We start from the raw sequence: 19,913 nt of genomic DNA, 5'->3' as shown, positions 1-19,913 counted from the left end.
GCCGCCGCTTGGTGGGTCCGGGCGACTGGGCTTCCAGGAAGGGCCACACTCTCGGAGCTGGCGAAAGGCCCGCGCGGGCAGACCCGGGAACCCCGAGCGGGCCTCCCGCTGCCCGGGGGCGCAGGAGCGCTGGGCGAGCCCGGGGAGGGCGCCTGCGTGCCTCAGCACACCCCGGGTTGTGGGGGTCTCACCCGCCACCCGGGCTGAGGTGGCGAAGGCGTTCCGTGGTCTCTGAGCCCCCTGACGTCCGCCGCGCTCCGCACCGGCGAGCCCCACCCCCGCATCCCTTGCGGACCGCAGGGCAGCGGCCGGACGGGTGGACCCGTCCCTCACGCCGCGGTCCACTTGGCTGTGGCAACAGTCCCTCCGCAGCCAACACGCACGCACACGCACCCACGAAGAGGCACACCCACACAGGCACTCCTGGGCGCACACACACCCATCCACGCAGAGGCTCGCGTGGGCACCAAAACACATGACATGCCAGCCTCATCAAGATTCAAGAACAATGCCGGGGAGGGAGGGGTGGGGACCGGGAGGCTGCTCCGGTCACTGCAGCAGGAAGGTGCGGGCCAGTGGACAGCTGGGCCCACAGTGCTGGCCCTCCCTGCTGCTCTGGTCTGGCTCTGCGCCTCTCCCCGCGTTCACACCGGCTCTCGGAGGTCGACAGCTACGGGAGGTGGGCAGAAGCTCTAACAGCCGGGGTCACACTCCTGGCAGGCGGGCAGCAGGCCAGGCCCAGCGTTTGAGTGGGGACGGGAGAGTGGGGCAGAGGCTGCAGTGACATGGCTGGGAGGCTGGGAAGGACAGCAGGACACTGGGACCCTCCAGGGCTGCAGCCTGAGCACCCAGTTAGAGAGTGATGGGAGCAGTGGGCTTGGTTTTCTAGGAGATGGGATGGGTGGGGCCACGGGCTGACCCCCCCCCCCCAGGGAACTGTGGTCTGGATGCTTGTGCCAGTGTGAGGTCGCCCTGCCCACCTGCAGCCGTCCCTGCTGCCCCTCTCTGTCCCTGCTCTCCTGGCTTCCTGGGACTGCGATGGCCTGGGGCAAGGGCTGAGGGACACGGCGGGGACCTGTAGCACCCAGCCCCATGTCACAGTGGATGACAGGAGCCGGCTGCCTTGGGTGAAACAGATCAGGGCCACCAGTCACAGCCGCGGGGAAAGGACCCAGTGGCCCAATGCCAGCCGCCCCTGGCCGCGGGCAGCTCCACTCCTGTCCCCGCCGCCCCTGGCCGCGGGCAGCTCCACTCCTGTCCCCGCCGCCCCTGGCCGCGGGCAGCTCCGCTCCTGTCCCTGCTGTCCCTGGCCATGGGCAGCTCCACTCCTGTCCCCACTGTCCCTGGCTGTGGGCAGCTCCGCTCCTGTCCCCGCCGCCCCTGGCCGTGGGCAGCTCCGCTCCTGTCCCCGCCGTCCCTGGCCGTGGGCAGCTCCGCTCCTGTCCCCGCCGTCCCTGGCCGTGGGCAGCTCCGCTCCTGTCCCCGCCGCCCCTGGCCGTGGGCAGCTCCGCTCCTGTCCCCGCCGTCCCTGGCCGTGGGCAGCTCCGCTCCTGTCCCCGCCGCCCCTGGCCGCGGGCAGCTCCGCTCCTGTCCCCGCCGCCCCTGGCCGCGGGCAGCTCCGCTCCTGTCCCCGCCGCCCCTGGCCGCGGGCAGCTCCGCTCCTGTCCCTGCTGTCCCTGGCCGTGGGCAGCTCCACTCCTGTCCCCGCCGTCCCTGGCTGTGGGCAGCTCCGCTCCTGTCCCCGCCGCCCCTGGCCGTGGGCAGCTCCGCTCCTGTCCCCGCCGTCCCTGGCCGTGGGCAGCTCCGCTCCTGTCCCTGCTGTCCCTGGCCATGGGCAGCTCCGCTCCTGTCCCCGCCGTCCCTGGCCATGGGCAGCTCTGCTCCTGTCCCCGCTGTCCCTGGCCATGGGCAGCTCTGCACCCGTCCCACACCATGTTGGCTGGAAGCCCATCAGCCACTTGTCACCTGCCAAGTGCATCCCTGAACCTCTGCTGGGCCCTTCCCATGGTTCCAGACCTGCCTGGTCCAAGGGGTGTTCCCAGGACCCTCGCATGGACAGGACCCCCACCCACAACCCAGGTCCTGGGCTTCAAGGTCCATGAGCCAGAGAAGCCGGCACCCTGGCACAGCAGGACTGGTGGTGTGAGAGGGCTGAGAGGCAGTCAGGGACGGCTTCCTGGAGGGAGGGCCACTTCAGGGGAAACCTGCAAGGTGGGGAGGCCTGGAGCAGGAACTCTGGCTTCCCAGAGAAAGGGGTGGTGACAGATGCTACAGAGGCTCAGCTGGGCTCGGGGGTGCAGGCACAGGTGTGGGCTCGGGGGTGCAGGCACAGGTGTGGGCTCGGGGGTACAGGCACAGGTGTGGGCTCGGGGGTGCAGGCGCCCAGGTGTGGGCTCGGGGGTGCAGGCCCAGGTGTGGACTCGGGGGTGCAGGCGCCCAGGTGTGGGCTCGGGGGTGCAGGCGCCCAGGTGTGGGCTCGGGGGTGCAGGCGCCCAGGTGTGGGCTCGGGGGTGCAGACGCCCAGGTGTGGGCTCGGGGGTGCAGACGCCCAGGTGTGGGCTCCGGGGTGCAGGCGCCCAGGTGTGGGCTCGGGGGTGCAGGCGCCCAGGTGTGGGCTCGGGGGTGCAGGCGCCCAGGTGTGGGCTCGGGGGTGCAGACGCCCAGGTGTGGGCTCGGGGGTGCAGGCCCAGGTGTGGGCTCGGGGGTGCAGGCGCCCAGGTGTGGTCTCGGGGGTGCAGACGCCCAGGTGTGGGCTCGGGGGTGCAGGCGCCCAGGTGTGGACTCGGGGGTGCAGGCCCAGGTGTGGGCTCGGGGGTGCAGACGCCCAGGTGTGGGCTCGGGGGTGCAGGCACAGGTGTGGTCTCGGGGGTGCAGGCGCCCAGGTGTGGTCTCGGGGGTGCAGACGCCCAGGTGTGGGCTCGGGGGTGCAGGCGCCCAGGTGTGGGCTCGGGGGTGCAGGCACAGGTGTGGTCTCAGGGGTGCAGGCGCCCAGGTGTGGTCTCGGGGGTGCAGACGCCCAGGTGTGGGCTCGGGGGTGCAGGCGCCCAGGTGTGGGCTCGGGGGTGCAGGCGCCCAGGTGTGGGCTCGGGGGTACAGACGCCCAGGTGTGGGCTCGGGGGTGCAGACGCCCAGGTGTGGTCTCGGGGGTGCAGACGCCCAGGTGTGGGCTCGGGGGTACAGACGCCCAGGTGTGGGCTCGGGGGTACAGATGCCCAGGTGTGGGCTCGGGGGTACAGACGCCCAGGTGTGGGCTCGGGGGTGCAGACGCCCAGGTGTGGGCTCGGGGGTGCAGGCACAGGTGTGGGCTCGGGGGTGCAGGCACCCAGGTCTGGGCTCAGGGGTGCAGGCACCCAGGTCTGGGCTCAGGGATTCAGGTGCACAGGTCTGACCTGGGTGCCCGGGACAGGGAAAGTCACCAACGCTGCCCAGGTAACAGGGGAGACACGAGCGTAGGTGAGCACAGCAAGGGGCTCCCGGGAGACCGTGGCCAGGGAGGGGCCTGGTCCTGGCGACCCCCACACCAGGAAGGCCGTAGGCAGCAGGACCTGTGTCCCCGTCCCAGCACCACCCCGCGGGGAGACCCTGGCTCAGCTTTCTGGACTTCAGTCTCCCGGCGGCGAACAGGGGCTCCGGTGATGGTGCTCGCCCCCTGGTGGCAGAGCTGACCTGCGCCGGCCAGGCTGCGCCCTGGCCCCAGCCCCAGCCCCGGCCCCGCCTGGGCCATCCTGTGCCTTCCCTAAATCCAGACAGCGGCTCCTGTAAGGGCCTCAGGGCTAAGGCAGGGAGGCCGGGGGTGCCCGGTCACCCAGGCCTGCCATGCCCTGCCTCACCCAAGCCCGCTCCCACCTCCCATCCTCACCCTTGGCTCTCCACGCCTCCTGCCCGCGGAGGGCCAGCAGCCGTCCGGCTGGGCAGCACAGGGCGACCCAGCCGGGGGTGGCTGGGCACACAGCTGCCGAGGCCAGGCCTGTGAAATGCACTTTATTGGCAGCACGCTCAGGCCGGGCCTGCCCAGGCCTCGCCTTCCCTGAGGACAGACACGAAGGGGGCGTCCTGGCACGGGGGTGGAACCCCTTGGCTCGGCAGGGTCTGAGGTGGTGGCCCTGGCGCTGGCTTCACTTCCGGGCCTGCTCGTAGTTGTCGGTGAACCAAACACAGGTCTCCTTCACGGCTGTAGAGGTGGGGGGGCCCGAGGACACAGGGCCACTCTGAGCTGGGCTCCCAGGCCGCACAGGGAGGGGCTGCGGGGGGGCCCCGAGGGGAGGGCTCACCCTGCTTGAAAGGCGTGAACCGGAAGTCGGGCAGGTAGGCCCGGAGCTTGCCGTTGCTGGCCGTCTTCTTAAACTGCCCGTCAGACTTGCTGGCGTCGAACTGGGCGCCGGGTCAAGGCCACAGCCGAAAAGCATCCCCACCCCCTGCCTTTCCTGGGGGCCTTGGGGAGCCGGGGGGACCCCGTCCTGCTGTGGGGAGGGGGCTCGGGGAGGACAGGCGTCCGTGCAGCTCCCGGCTGCTTCAAAGGATACGGAGACTTCCCCCTGGAAGCCCATGGCCTCCACCACGGCCTCTGCGGCCTCTGCGATGGACACTTCCTCCTCCTCGCCCACTGCGCGGCCGCAGCTGGGTCAGGCCGGGGCCCCACGCCGGGCTCCCGCCCCTCCCCGCCCTCGCCAGGAGGCTGGGCTGCGCCTGCCCCGCCCCCGCCCCGCCCCCGACAGGGTGATGGGCCGCGCCTGCCCCCACCCCTGACGGTGACGAGCTGCGCCTGCCCCGCCCCGCCCCGCCCCTGACGGTGACGGGCTGCACCTGCCCCGCCCCGCCCCGCCCCTGACGGTGATGGGCTGCACCTGCCCCAGCTCCATGTCAGGATGCTGGGCTGCGCCTGCCCCGCCCCCACCCCTACAAGGTGATAGGCTGAACCTGCCCCGCCCCCTGACGGTGATGGGCTGCACCTGCCCTGCTCCAAGTCAGGATGCCGAGCTGCGCCTGCCCCGACCCCGCCCCTACAACGTGATGGGCTGAACCTGCCCCGCCCCCTGACATGTGATGAGCTGTGCCTGCCCCGCCCCCTGACGGTGATGGGCTGAACCTATCCCGCCCCCTGACATTTGATGAGCTGCACCTGTCCCACTCCATATCAGGGTGCTGGGCTGCGCCTGCCCCGCCCACACTATGCCCCTAACAGGGTGATGGGCTCCGTCTGCCCCGCCCCCGCCCCACACGTGATGGGCTGCACCTGCCCCGCCCCCGCCCGGGGATGGGCGGTGCCGGCCCCGCCCAGCGCACCTGACAGGATGATGGGCTCCACTTCCTCGTATTCCCGCAGCACCCAGAGGAGCAGCCGCGCCAAGTCCTGGAGGCCGGAGGGAGGGTGGGAGCCGGCCCTGCTCAGGGGGTACAACCGGGCCTCCCCCGACGGGCCCCCTGTGGCCGGTCCTGCCTCCCCGTGCGCCGGCAGCTCCCGTGGGGACCCCGCAGACCAGGACCGCTCCTCCCACCGCCCCGCGCGCCCCGTCCCTACGAACCAGCGAGTAGATGAACTGCCTCCGCGGCCTGCCGGTGCCCCACACGGTCAGCGCCGCGCCGCTGCCTGCGCGGAGGACACGGTCAGAGCGCCCTCCGGCCGGGGCTCGGGCCGCAGCCGCGCGCGCACTCACCCTTGGCCAGGTGCGCCTTGTGGATGAGCCCGGGCAGCACGTGGCCGTCCTCGATGTTGAAGTTGTCGTGGGGCCCGAACACGTTGGTGGGGATGACGGCGGTGAAGGTGCAGCCGTGCTGCTGGAAGTAGGCCCTGCGGGGGCGGGGACGCAGCGTCTCAGCGCCTGCCCGGCCCCAGCCCGAGAACCCCGGCCCCGGCCCCAGCCTGCGAACCCCACTCCTGGCCCAGCCCGACCTCGGCCCCCACCCTAGCCCGTGAACCCCGCTCCCGGCCCCGCCCCAGACTGCGAACCCCGCTCCTGGCCCAGCCCGACCTCGGCCCCCACCCTAGTCCGCGAACCCCGCTCCCGCCCCCGCCCCAGACTGCGAACCCCGCTCCTGGCCCAGCCCGACCTCGGCCCCCGCCGCAGCCCGCGAACCCCGCTCCTGGCCCAGCCCGACCTCGGCCCCCGCCGCAGCCCGCGAACCCCGCTCCCGGCCCCGCCCGGACCTGTTCTGCACGTCAATCATCCTCTTGGCGTACGCGTAGCCAAAGTTGCTGCTGTGGGGCGGCCCGTCGTGGATCTGCGGGAGCCGAAGGCGCGCTGAGGCCGCGGCTTCCCGGCCCCGCCCCGTCAGGCCCCGCCCCCGCCGGGCCCCGCCCCTCACCATGGTCTCGTCGATGGGATAGGTGGTCTTGTCGGGGAAGATACAGGTGGACAGGCAGGAGACCACCTTGCGGGCGCCCACCTCGAAGGCCGAGTGCAGCACGTTGTCGTTGATGTGCACGTTTTTCCTCTGCGGGGCAGGGGGCGCGGATCGGGACCTCAGCCCTTCCCCAACCCTCAGGGGTGAAGCCCCTCAGACAGGAGTGGTCCCAGAGCCTCCCCGTCACCCCCTGCAAAGGGTCCCACCCACCCAGGGCTGCTGGAGCGTTAGCCCTGGCTCCCTGGGGAGAGGAGAGGTACCCACCCCTGTCCAGGGCTGCTGAGGTCAGAGCGGGAGTGGGGGGGATGGAAGGAGCCAAAGAGGCCCAGTTTGTCCCCGGGGTGCCGTGGGACCCCCACTCCAGGGGGAGAAGGGGCCCCTCGGTGACCCTCGCACAGAGGAACCCACGCAGGCCCGGCTTCCCAGGAGCACCCAGGTCTTGGTCTGCCCACCCCTCCGCAGCACCCACATCCCTTCCCCAAGCTGGCCCCGAGATGGCCAGGGCATCTGGACTGGTCTTAGCAGAGGGCGGAGGTGGCAGCCAGGCCACTGCTTGGCACGCTGAGAGCAGGAGGGCCTGGGGCAGAATGTGGTCATTGGTGCAGGCCACGCAGGCCAGGCTGCTGCCCACAGGCAGGGGGGTCCAGGCCGCCCTAGGGGAAGGGTCCTTATACCACAGCCCTCCCCACCAGGGCACACAGCCCAGGAGCCTCAGCGCTCACGGCAGACACTGGGGGTCAGCTCTGCGGCCCGTCCCACCTCTGCTCCCGGGTGGAAACCCGAAGCCCACCAGGAGCCTGCTGGGCCCCTCACTCACCCAGAAGTCCAAGTTGTATTTGATGTTCCGGAAGAGGCCCCCCACCATGGCGGCAAGGTGGATGACATGGGTGGGCTGCACTTTCTCAAACAGGGCTCGGGTCTGCGCCGCGTCCCTGGGGGAGCCGGGTGTCAGGGGCCCCACGGGGCCGCAGCAGGTGGGCATCCAGTGTGGACGGGCGCGAGGGCATTGGGCAGGGAGGGACCCAGGACGTCCGCGGGGCACACCCAGCCCAGGCCAGCCACCTGGCGGGCAGGTCCGGGACACGTGGCTACTGCCAGGCTCAGAGACAGGCCAGCCCGGAGCTCGGTGGTGTGGAGCGGGCACGGGGAGGGTGGGGGTCCCCGGGGATGGCTTCCTCACGTAAGATCCGCGTCCTTGGAAGAGACAAACACCCACTCCTCTCCGGGCAGGCCGGCTCCATCCGCTACCACCTTCTGAATGGCTTTGCCCACCAGCCCAGAGCCTCCGGTCACCAGGATCCGCGTGGACCCCTGGGGCTCACCCATGCTGGCTGCACCTGCAAGCCCGGAGGCTGTGAGGCCCCCTCCTGCCCGCTCTGTTCCCCGGGCGCTCGCGGCTTGCAGCTCTGCACGGGCCTCCAGGGTACGGACAGGAGGGAGGCAGGGGCGGCCCCCAGCTGCAGCCCCGCGCCCACCCGCTCCGGACTGAACCCGCAGAGCGCTCGCGAGCCTGATCCCTCCCGCACAGACCTCCGGGACACTCCGCTGGGAGCGCCGCGCGTCCCCACGGCCAATCCCGACCCGGGGTGCGCGGGTAGCCGTCACCGCGGCTGGGGTCCCGCGGTCGGCGCCGGCCCCCGGGGCTCCCTGGCCCTCCCAGAGCACGCAGGGCCCGGGCCCGGGCTCGCCACGTCGCGCCCGCGAGGGTCCCCACGGCGTCCGGTGCAATCTCACCTGTCACCAGCCCCACCTGCCCGGCGGGTAGAGCTGCTTCCGGCGCCTGGCGAGTCTCCGGCCACGCGCGCGGCCAGGGGGCGGGGCGGGGGCGGGACCGCGTCCTCGTCCCACGGCACTCTGGGAAGTGTAGTCCCTGAGCCGCGCGGGCACCTGGGAAGTGTAGTCCGAGGCCGCGCAGCCACCTGGGAAGCTTAGGCTCACTCCGGAGGCTGGCGCTCCGGGTCCCAAGGCAGCAGGTGGCCACAGCGGCTAAATCGTGGCGGGCACCGCGCCTGAGCCCTCACCGGACAGTCGGGAGCGGGACCGCACGCGATTCTCGAGCGTCCCTCGCTGACCCTCCGATGTCCTGCTCGCCTCATGTTCTCGGCCCACTCGGGGAGCCGGCCCTCCGTGGTCCCGGGACGCCGAGGTTCGGCCGAGGTGGGAGCCGCCGCCCACGGACAGAGGCGCCTTTGCCGGCGCGGAGGCCTGACGGGTGCCGAGGGGCCCCGCACCCACGCGCGCTCCGGTGCGCGCTCCCGGAGCCGCCGGCCACGCTCCCGTGCGGGCCTTCTGTCGCCGGCGGTGTCTACCAGCTGTCACTCCCGCGCTGCGACAGCATCTCAGCTGCTGGGGGTGACACGGGCCGTGTCTGGAAAGCGGTGGTTTCGGACGAATTTCCGCCGCGCAGTTGACTGTGCTGGTGAAGGGGCCGGCAGCTTTGTTAATCAAGACAGGGTCCCTAAATTAGTAATTATGTTAATTAGCTGCTACAATGAACAATCGTGGGCGGGGCCTTTGGCGCAGGGGCAGGCAGCAGGTGCAGGCTGAAGGAGCCGGGTCCTCCGCGCACATGGGTGAGTTCCTGGCTCCCAGCTCCCACCCGGCAAGTTCAGCTGTTGGCATTTGGAGAGGCCTCTCTGCCTCCCGGATAAACCACGTTACCATGGGCGCATCATTTACTCACTGGAAGGCCAAACCAGACGATGTGGGGTGTAGACCTAACTGCCACCTATTCTCAGCTGTCTCTGTGTGGACAGTGCAGTGGACAGTGTAGACCGGGTGTCACCGGCTGTCTCTCTCCGTGTGGACAGTGCAGTGACGCAGTGTAGACCGGGTGTCACCGGCTGTCTCTCTCCGTGTGGACAGTGCAGTGTCAGTGTAGACAGGGTGTCACCAGCTGTCTCTCCGTGTGGACAGTGCAGTGTCAGTGTAGACCGGGTGTCACTGGCTGTCTCTCTCCGTGTGGACAGTGCAGTGTCAGTGTAGACCGGGTGTCACCGGCTGTCTCTCTCCGTGTGGACAGTGCAGTGACACAGTGTAGACCGGGTGTCACCGGCTGTCTCTCTCCGTGTGGACAGTGCAGTGTCAGTGTAGACAGGGTGTCACCAGCTGTCTCTCTCCATGTGGACAGTGCAGTGTCAGTGTAGACAGGGTGTCACCGGCTGTCTCTCTCCGTGTGGACAGTGCAGTGTCAGTGTAGACAGGGTGTCACCGGCTGTCTCTCCGTGTGGACAGTGCAGTGTCAGTGTAGACCGGGTGTCACCGGCTGTCTCTCTCCGTGTGGACAGTGCAGTGTCAGTGTAGACCGGGTGTCACCGGCTGTCTCTCTCCGTGTGGACAGTGCAGTGACACAGTGTAGACCGGGTGTCACCGGCTGTCTCTCTCCGTGTGGACAGTGCAGTGACACAGTGTAGACCGGGTGTCACCGGCTGTCTCTCTCCGTGTGGACAGTGCAGTGACACAGTGTAGACCGGGTGTCACCGGCTGTCTCTCTCCGTGTGGACAGTGCAGTGACACAGTGTAGACCGGGTGTCACCGGCTGTCTCTCTCCGTGTGGACAGTGCAGTGACACAGTGTAGACCGGGTGTCACCGGCTGTCTCTCTCCGTGTGGACAGTGCAGTGACACAGTGTAGACCGGGTGTCACCGGCTGTCTCTCTCCGTGTGGACAGTGCAGTGTCAGTGTAGACAGGGTGTCACCGGCTGTCTCTCTCCATGTGGACAGTGCAGTGTCAGTGTAGACCGGGTGTCACCGGCTGTCTCTCTCCGTGTGGACAGTGCAGTGACGCAGTGTAGACCGGGTGTCACCGGCTGTCTCTCTCCGTGTGGACAGTGCAGTGACGCAGTGTAGACCGGGTGTCACCGGCTGTCTCTCTCCGTGTGGAAAGTGCAGTGATGCAGTGTAGACCGGGTGTCACCGGCTGTCTCTCTCCGTGTGGACAGTGCAGTGTCAGTGTAGACCGGGTGTCACCGGCTGTCTCTCTCCGTGTGGACAGTGCAGTGACACAGTGTAGACCGGGTGTCACCGGCTGTCTCTCTCCGTGTGGACAGTGCAGTGTCAGTGTAGACAGGGTGTCACCAGCTGTCTCTCTCCATGTGGACAGTGCAGTGTCAGTGTAGACCGGGTGTCACCGGCTGTCTCTCTCCGTGTGGACAGTGCAGTGACGCAGTGTAGACCGGGTGTCACCGGCTGTCTCTCTCCATGTGGACAGTGCAGTGACGCAGTGTAGACCGGGTGTCACCGGCTGTCTCTCTCCGTGTGGACAGTGCAGTGACGCAGTGTAGACCGGGTGTCACCGGCTGTCTCTCTCCGTGTGGACAGTGCAGTGACGCAGTGTAGACCGGGTGTCACCGGCTGTCTCTCTCCGTGTGGAAAGTGCAGTGATGCAGTGTAGACCGGGTGTCACCGGCTGTCTCTCTCCATGTGGACAGTGCAGTGACACAGTGTAGACCGGGTGTCACCGGCTGTCTCTCTCCGTGTGGACAGTGCAGTGACACAGTGTAGACCGGGTGTCACCGGCTGTCTCTCTCCGTGTGGACAGTGCAGTGACACAGTGTAGACCGGGTGTCACCGGCTGTCTCTCTCCGTGTGGACAGTGCAGTGTCAGTGTAGACCGGGTGTCACCAGCTGTCTCTCTCCGTGTGGACAGTGCAGTGACACAGTGTAGACCGGGTGTCACCGGCTGTCTCTCTCCGTGTGGACAGTGCAGTGTCAGTGTAGACAGGGTGTCACCAGCTGTCTCTCTCCATGTGGACAGTGCAGTGTCAGTGTAGACCGGGTGTCACCGGCTGTCTCTCTCCGTGTGGACAGTGCAGTGACGCAGTGTAGACCGGGTGTCACCGGCTGTCTCTCTCCGTGTGGACAGTGCAGTGACGCAGTGTAGACCGGGTGTCACCGGCTGTCTCTCTCCGTGTGGACAGTGCAGTGACACAGTGTAGACCGGGTGTCACCGGCTGTCTCTCTCCGTGTGGAAAGTGCAGTGATGCAGTGTAGACCGGGTGTCACCTGTCGGACCCTCACCAGCAAGGGTCCAACGCAGTCACGACACGGTCACTGTCTCTCGGTTCTCAAGGAACTTTTACTTGTGGGGGCAGAAGGAAAGAGTGAGGGGAGAGAAGGAGGAGGAGGAGCTCCAAGCCCAAGTCCCAATGTCCCTTTATACCCCAAGTCCTGTGGCGCATCCGCTCCACAGCCAATAGCGGCTCTCTTCCCGTGCAGGTCACACTGGTATCGTCCAATCAGATGAAAGGACGCGTACAGTCTCAGGTCGAAAGTTCATCTGTTTCACCGGGTTCCTCCTAGTTGTTTATGCAGAGTCTGCCCTGCCTCAACTTCATCTGTTTCACCTGGTTCCTCCTAGTTTATGCAGAGTCCATTCTGTTCCATCTGTTTCACCTGGCTGTTTTCGTGGGCCTTGTGGTCGACCGAGTGCTGGTGGTCAACCGAGTGCTGCAAGCTATGCAGACGAGGAGGTTCCCACAGGTGGCCAGCCTGCCGTTCCCCACAGTTACCGGCTGTCTCCCTCTGTGTGGACAGTGCAGTGTCAGTGTAGATTGGTGTCACCGGCTGTCTCTCTCCGTGCGGACAGTGCAGTGTCAGTGTAGACAGGGTGTCACCAGCTGTCTCTCTCCATGTGGACACTGCAGTGTCAGTGTAGACCGGGTGTCACCGGCTGTCTCTGTGTGGACACTGCAGTGTAGACCAGGTGCCATGTGCTGCCTTGGTGGGTGGTGCAGTAGGTGGTATATCCATCCACAGTTGCTGCTGCCAGACCCCTAGAGCCCTTGGGGTTTCCTGGGTGGTAGGGGTCTTTTCTGACCCATAGGGAGCCCCTGGTGACCACACCTGAGCTTATGCCAATGAGAGCCTTAAGGCAGAGCCCTTGGCAGCTCAGTGGCACGGGTCCACAGGCAGACAGCATGAGGGCTGCAGCTCCCAGCCCCACCCTCTGAGCTCAGCTGCATCAAGTGGGCCCGAAGGCCGGATGAGCTTCCCGGCGGGTGGGCCACCGAGGTGCGCCTGGTAGGACATCTGCTGGGGGTCCCGCCCCCCATCCTGAGCTGCAGGGCCTTTCCCGAGTTGTATGCTTTGTAAGAAGCCAGGAGATGCCAGGAAAGCAACTGAGTTCTGTGAGCCGCTCCAGCGAGTTCCTAACCTGGAGGAAGGTGTGGGACCACCTGGAGTTCAAGGAGGCGGGGCGGGGCAGCCTCGCGGGACTGCACCTGCCGCCTGGGACCCCAGTGCAGTGTCAGAATGGATGACACCATGGGACCCAGCGTCGACTTTCTGTCACTGTGACAAGTGCCCAAGAGCAGCTGCTTAGCAAGAGAGGAGTCCTTTGGCTCACAATCGGGCGGCCCCGCTAATCTGGCATCCTGTGGGGGTGGTGGGCAGCGCAGATGGGGGGGTCACACGCCAAGCCAGGAAGCAGAGAGACAGGGAGCGGCCGGGCTCTGGAACCAGCCCTCTCAGGAGATCTGTTCCAAAGACACCGGGACACACCTCCAGCGACCACAGCAGCTTCCGCTGGGCCCCCTCCTGGACACCGTGGCTATGCCAAGTCTCCACTTGGGTAAGGTTTGTCTCCCCAAAACACATGCAGCTCTTTCAACCGTGTCTTGGGCCCGCGTTGTGGTGCAGCAGGTTAAGCTGCCACGTATGATGCTGACATCCCATGTCTCATGTGGGAGTGCCGGTTCCAGGCCCGGCTGCTCCACTTCCAATCCAGCTCCCTGGAAAGCAGCAGAGGATGGCCCGTGTGCTAGGGCCCCTGCACCCACATGGGAGACCAGGAGGGAGTTCCAGGCTCCTGGCTCCTGGCTGTTGTCTGGCCCAGTTCCAGCTGTTGCGACCATTCGGGGAGTGACTCAGATCTCAATCTCTCTCCCTCCCTCCCTCCCTCCCTCGATCCCTCCCTCCCTCCCTTTCTCTGTCACTCTACCTTTCCAAAAAAAAGAAAAAAACAGTCTAAAATAACAAAGCAGGGGCCAGCACTGTGGTGTAGTGGGTAAAGCCGCCGCCTGCCATGCCAGCATCCCATATGGGTGCTGGTTCAAGTCCCAGCTGCTCCTCTTCCGATCCAGCTCTCTGCTCTGGCCTGGGAAAGCAACAGAAGATGGCCCAAGTGCTTGGGCGCCTGCACCCACGTCGGAGACCCAGAAGAAGCTCCTGGCTCCTGGCTTCGGATCGGCGCAGCTCCAGCCATTGCGGCCAACTGGGGAGTGAACCAGCAGATGGAAGACCTCTCTCTCCTCTCTCTCTGCCTCTCCTTCTCTCTGTGTGTAACTCTTTTAAATAAATAAATTTAAAAAAATAACAAAGCAAAAACTGTAATGTCGTACTGCTCGTGGCTGGTTGACTCACCGTGGAGTTGTGGGGGGCACCGGGGGGTGGGTGTGGGGTCTTGGGGTGCGCCCGCGGAGGCTGCTTCCCCAGGTTTTGGCAATTTGAGCTCCAGTGCTGCCTGCCTGTGCTCTCTGCTTCCTGCCTCCCCCCGGGGTCGCGCCTCCCCCAGACCCTGCAGCCTCAAACTGCGAGCTGAAACAGACCCGTCCTTTCCAAAGAAGACTCTGCTGCTCTGGTTAGAGTTACACAGAGCACAGCAGCCACTCACGCCACTGCCCGTCAGTGCCAGCCTGGTGAGCCCGGTGCAAGCCTGGGGTCCCAAGCCTTTGGCACACGGCCTGTGGAAGCTTAGGCTGCTGCCTGACCGCGTGATTCCCAGCTGGGGTCCACGAGGACTGGCTGGTGATGGGGAGCACAGAAGTGTTCAGGGCGGAGGGACAGGCCTCCCAGTCTCCCAGACACAGCGCAAAGGTACGTGGCTAACCCAGCAGGTACAAGGCCTGCGGGGCACTGCCACCCTGAATCAGAGTGCCTGGTTCGAATCCTGGCTCTGCTCCTGACTCCAGCGCTAATGTGCACCTTGGGAGGCAGCAGCGGACGGCTCAAGTGCTTGAGTTGCAGCCATCCACATGGGAGACCTGGGTGGGGCTCCAGGTTCCTGGCTTCGGCAGGCATCCACATGGGAGACCTGGGTGGGGCTCCAGGTTCCTGGCTTCGGCAGGCATCCACATGGGAGACCTGGGTGGGGCTCCAGGTTCCTGGCTTCGGCAGCCATCCACATGGGAGACGTGGGTGGGGCTCCAGGTTCCTGGCTTCGGCAGGCATCCACATGGGAGACGTGGGTGGGGCTCCAGGTTCCTGGCTTCGGCAGCCATCCACATGGGAGACGTGGGTGGGGCTCCAGGTTCCTGGCTTCGGCAGGCATCCACATGGGAGACGTGGGTGGGGCTCCAGGTTCCTGGCTTCGGCAGCCATCCACATGGGAGACGTGGGTGGGGCTCCAGGTTCCTGGCTTCGGCAGCCATCCACATGGGAGACGTGGGTGGGGCTCCAGGTTCCTGGCTTCGGCAGGCATCCACATGGGAGACCTGGGTGGGGCTCCAGGTTCCTGGCTTCGGCAGCCATCCACATGGGAGACCTGGGTGGGGCTCCAGGTTCCTGGCTTCGGCAGCCATCCACATGTGTTGGACCTCTCAGTTGCAGAGATGCCCACTTGCTCGAGAGGACGCCCAAAAATCCAGACTCCAGACCAGTTGATGCAAAAAGCATGAGGTATTTATTGTACGTTTGCGCAAACGGGCCCCCACCTAAGGCGGTGAGGAGCCCTGAGCGGCAGTTTCACACAGGTTATATAGAGGGATAATTAGCATACCGGAGAATGCTGAGGAGAGTGCTGAGGGAACCAGCTGAAGAGAATGCTGAGGAGAGTACTGAGGGAACCAGCTGAAGAGAATGCTGAGGAGAGTACTGAGACTCTTCGAAGGGGGAGTGGCAGCTCTGCTCTGGGCATGCCTAGAGGTTCTCTAAAGGGGATAGACTTTTCCTTCCCAGAGAACGTGCCCGCTGGACCCTGGGGAACATCTAACCTCTTAAGAAGCCCCCGATATCTGCCCAGGCCTAGTTTCTTGTCCCTCTCCCCCATAAGGGTCCTTCATTCCCTCCTTTTCTTTTTGCAAAGATTTTAATCTTAAAATCTATTGAACCGGCCTGGGGAGAACCTGCCTCACTGGAGGGAGGAAACTCTGTTCTTACTGGACTGGGTTAGGTTCCACGTTAACAATTGCGGAGCATGGGGATTGGAAAAACAATGGGGAAAGGCCAGGAACATCATAAAGTCTTAGCTTGAGTGGGTTCTGAGTGCGCTGGAGCTTCCATTTGGCTGGTCTATCCGGATCCTCGGGGCCCTGGGGAGGTGGTGCTCGCTTCACGTGTGAGGCGTGGACCCAAGCAGCGATTCCGTCGACCTTGAGAGCGGTGGGAGTTGTCAACAGCACAGTGAAGGGGCCTTTCCACCGGGGCTCTAGAGTCTTAGATTGGTGCCTTCGGACATACACAGCATCACCGATTTGGAAAGGATGTGGAATGGTTGTCGTCTTGGGTTGGTAGGCTGCTGCAAGAGGTTTCCAGACCTGGTTCTGGATGATCTGGAGTGCTCTCAACCGGGCCTGTAACTTAGGGGCATCGGCAACGGAGTCACTGGCAAGGTCAAGCAAGCCTGCTACTGGTGGGGGCCCTCCATAAAGGATTTCGTATGGCGTCAGCCCGCAATGAGAGGGCGTGTTTCGGACCCGGAACAACACCATAGGGAGGAGTTGGACCCAGTCTTTAACACCAGTCTCCAACGCTAATTTGGTCAAGGTCTCTTTAATTGTTCTGTTCATTCTTTCTACCTGTCCTGAACTTTGGGGTCTATAGGCACAGTGCAATTTCCAATTTATGCCTAATGCTTTGGCCACCAACTGACTTACCTGGGAGACAAACGCTGGGCCATTGTCGGACCCGATTACCTTAGGCAAGCCGAACCGGGGGAAGATCTCCTCTATGATCTTCTTGACGACCACCTGGGCGGTTTCCCGTTTTGTGGGGAATGCCTCAGTCCATCCGGAGAAGGTGTCTACAAAAACTAGAAGATACTTATTCCCATAACTGCCCGGCCTTATCTCAGTGAAATCGACCTCCCAGTTGATTCCTGGTCGGTCTCCTCTTACCCTAGCTCCCTCCGGGAGCTTGAGGTGTCTGGCATTTACCTTGGCACACGGAACACAGGATTCAGTCACCTGCTGGGCTAAAGAGTCAAGTCCGGGGATGTAGTAAGACTGCCTATCTTCCTGTAAGGCTGCTTTTAGCTTTTTGTATCCCAAATGAGTCCATTGATGGAGGCTGGTAATTATTTCTTTAGCCAATTGATGTGGCAAGACTATTTTCTCTCCGAGCCTCCAAACCCTTATTTGTTCATCATACTCTGCACCGAGCCGCTGAATCGTATCTAAGTCTTGGTCCGAATAGAGGAAAGGTGGTTCCCTCGATACTTGGGTGGGCTCAATTGTCTTTAACGGGAGCACCTGTTGGCTCAGGGCTGCCGCCCTAGCGGCCTCGTCTGCCATCCTGTTTCCCCTTGCTACGGAGTCGTCTCCTCGTTGGTGCCCGGGGCAATGAATTGCTGAGGAGAATGCTGAGGAGAGTGGCAGCTCTGCTCAGTTTCAGCGGCAAGGAGGAGGTCGTCCACATATTGCAGGAGGACCAGATCCGGATGGTTGACTCGGAAGTCGGCCAAATCTAGGTGCAGAGCTTCATCAAACAAGGTAGGCGAGTTTTTAAATCCTTGAGGCAACCTTGTCCAGGTGAGTTGTCCTGAAAACCCGGTCTCTGAGTCTTTCCACTCAAAAGCAAAGATGGATTGGCTCTGAGGGCTCAGTCTTAAACAAAAGAATGCACCTTTTAGATCTAACACAGTGCACCATACGTGGGTCGGAGGCAAGGTACTTAGCAGATTGTAGGGGTTGGGCACCGTGGGATGCATATCCTCTGCTCTCCCGTTAACCTCCCGCAAGTCCTGTACCGGGCGGTAGTCACCCGTACCAGGCTTCTTTACTAGTAGTAGGGGGGTGTTCCAAGGTGAACGACAAGGTTTTTAAAATGCCTAGGTGTAACAGTCTCCGGATATGTGGCCGGATACCTTCCTTAGCTTCCTTGCCCATCGGATATTGACGAACTGACACGGGAATGGCCGTGGGCTTCAGATCAAGGGAGGCCGGTTGACGGCCAGCCCTATTCCCGCAGTCTCTGCCCAGGCCTGAGGAAAATCTTGGAGCTTAAAGGCCCTTTTTCTGAAGTCAGTACCGAGTGCTGGACTCCCGTGTCAATCAGGAAGGTTACCGGTCTGCCCCCCACTTCAAGGGTTATCCTGGGCTCAGGGGGGGGCTCCTGGCCCTGACTCACCTAGTCGTCTTCTTCCAGGGACAGGATCTTTGGTCCCTGTGTTTTCTTCGGGCAATCTTTGACCCAATGTCCTCTTTCTTTACAATAGGCACATTGATCTTTTTCCACCCGAGGCTTTCGTTTGTCTCCCAAGTCCCTATTCTGTCCTGGTCTACTCCTTTCTGTATCCTGCACTACGGTGGCCAAAATTCTACTAAGCTCTCGATTACGTCTTTTATCTCTTTTGTCTTCCCTTTCCTCCTGCTCCCTGCGGATCCTTTCCTCCTTCTCCTCTCGGGTCTCCCTTTTATTGTAAATCCTTTCTGCCTCCTTTATTAAATCTTGTATAGTATACCCCTGAAGCCCCTCTAGCCGCTGCAATTTATTGCGGATGTCCGGCGCTGACTGTCCTATAAAGGACATGATTACATCTCCCTGCCGGTCCTCTGCCAGGGGGTCAAACGGGGTATACATACGGTAGGCTTCCATTAATCTTTCTAGGAAGCCTGCCGGCGTTTCCTCAGCCCCCTGTACTACTGCACGTACCTTGGCCAAATTGGTGGGGCGCTTTCCAGCCCCTCTGAGACCCGCAAGGAGAATCTGGCGATAAAGACGAAGTCGCTCCCTACCAGCAACGGTGGTGTAGTCCCAATCAGGACGGGTTGAGGGAAACGCCTCCTCGATTTCGTTTAGCAGTAGGGTCGGTCGGCCATCTGCTCCAGGGACGTTTTTCCGTGCCTCAAGGTAGACACGCTGCTTTTCCTCAGTAGTGAGGAGGGTCTGCAGGAGCTGCTGACAATCATCCCAGGTGGGCTGATGAGTCAATAAAATTGACTCAATCAGCCCAGTCAGAGCCTGGGGGTCCTGAGAGAAAGAGGGGTTATGGGTTTTCCAATTGTAGAAAGTGCCGTTCCTTGGCCAGCCGACCTCAAAGGCCGGCCACTCTGAGGAACAGAATTTTGCCCATTGTTTCCTTTTAATCTCCACTGAGAGGTGGCGCGCGCGTTCTCGAACGTCTTTCCAGTGATCTAGAGTGAGACTTAAAGGGGTGGTTATTTGTTGACCCATGTGTGCAAGGATTTCAACCCAAACAAAAAGAACAGCCAATGCACAAACATATACAATAAGTAAGACAAACCACATGGCTAAAATAGTTTTGGGAGCGGCTACCTGACCAGCCCTCCCCGGGAAGGAGGGAGACTTGGTCTCCGACCCACCTCCAGACCACCCCGGGTGCGTCTTCCGGGGGAACAGACCGAGGGTTTCCCCTCTCATCCCGGAGCGTCCTCCGGGGCACGGGCCAGGGGTTGCTGGGCACGCCTGCCTCCCCCACTGGTCCCACAGAGTCAGGTCAGATACTGGCCAGTCAGAATACTTCAGTCAGAATCAGAATCAGAATACTCAAGACAAAGACAACATACAGAAAACACTTAATTATACCTCCAACTGGTCCTGCAGAGAATGGGTCTGAGGGCGACCTCGAGCCCCACGTTGGGCGCCAAAATGTTGGACCTCTCAGTTGTAGAGATGCCCACTTGCTCGAGAGGACGCCCAAAAATCCAGACTCCAGACCAGTTGATGCAAAAAGCATGAGGTATTTATTGTACGTTTGCGCAAACGGGCCCCCACCTAAGGCGGTGAGGAGCCCTGAGCGGCAGTTTCACACAGGTTATATAGAGGGATAATTAGCATACCGGAGAATGCTGAGGAGAGTGCTGAGGGAACCAGCTGAAGAGAATGCTGAGGAGAGTGCTGAGGGAACCAGCTGAGGAGAATGCTGAGGAGAGTACTGAGACTCTTCGAAGGGGGAGTGGCAGCTCTGCTCTGGGCATGCCTAGAGGTTCTCTAAAGGGGATAGACTTTTCCTTCCCAGAGAACGTGCCCGCTGGACCCTGGGGAACATCTAACCTCTTAAGAAGCCCCCGATATCTGCCCAGGCCTAGTTTCTTGTCCCTCTCCCCCATAAGGGTCCTTCACATGGGAGACGTGGGTGGGGCTCCAGGTTCCTGGCTTCGGCAGGCATCCACATGGGAGACCTGGGTGGGGCTCCAGGTTCCTGGCTTCGGCAGCCATCCACATGGGAGACGTGGGTGGGGCTCCAGGTTCCTGGCTTCGGCAGCCATCCACATGGGAGACGTGGGTGGGGCTCCAGGTTCCTGGCTTCGGCAGCCATCCACATGGGAGACGTGGGTGGGGCTCCAGGTTCCTGGCTTCGGCAGCCATCCACATGGGAGACGTGGGTGGGGCTCCAGGTTCCTGGCTTCGGCAGCCATCCACATGGGAGACCTGGGTGGGGCTCCAGGTTCCTG

The 19,913-nt window shown here is 63.5% G+C and overlaps 1 protein-coding gene across 1 annotated transcript; it reads right to left on the bottom strand.

The window, feature by feature from the left end:
* Positions 1-3,966: 3,966 nt before the first annotated feature.
* Positions 3,967-8,154, bottom strand: GFUS (GDP-L-fucose synthase). The gene is made up of 11 exons (XM_062189429.1): positions 8,077-8,154; positions 7,523-7,679; positions 7,160-7,274; positions 6,304-6,432; positions 6,146-6,219; positions 5,655-5,788; positions 5,523-5,587; positions 5,284-5,350; positions 4,524-4,603; positions 4,272-4,371; positions 3,967-4,171 (listed from the first exon to the last, which is right to left on the bottom strand). Exons 2-11 carry the CDS (start codon positions 7,666-7,668, stop codon positions 4,116-4,118), a joined length of 966 nt encoding a protein of 321 aa, XP_062045413.1. The 5' UTR covers positions 7,669-7,679; positions 8,077-8,154; the 3' UTR covers positions 3,967-4,115.
* Between the last annotated feature and the right edge of the window lie 11,759 nt (positions 8,155-19,913).

This window comes from Lepus europaeus, chromosome 4 (assembly GCF_033115175.1).
Source record: "Lepus europaeus isolate LE1 chromosome 4, mLepTim1.pri, whole genome shotgun sequence".
NCBI classification, from domain to species: domain Eukaryota; kingdom Metazoa; phylum Chordata; class Mammalia; order Lagomorpha; family Leporidae; genus Lepus; species Lepus europaeus.
Note: the sequence above shows the minus strand (reverse complement) of the source record. Positions and strands in the feature narration are given on the sequence as shown.

Bases quoted from the DNA above. Each gene is read 5' to 3' on its own strand.
- GFUS (XM_062189429.1), bottom strand. From the start codon at position 7,668: ATGGGTGAGCCCCAGGGGTCCACGCGGATCCTGGTGACCGGAGGCTCT. The intron at 7,275-7,522 runs GTGAGGAAGCCA...CGGCTCCCCCAG, and splicing joins TCCAAGGACGCGGATCTTAC to GGACGCGGCGCAGACCCGAG. The intron at 5,351-5,522 runs GTTCGTAGGGAC...TCCGGCCTCCAG, and splicing joins GGCAGTTCATCTACTCGCTG to GACTTGGCGCGGCTGCTCCT.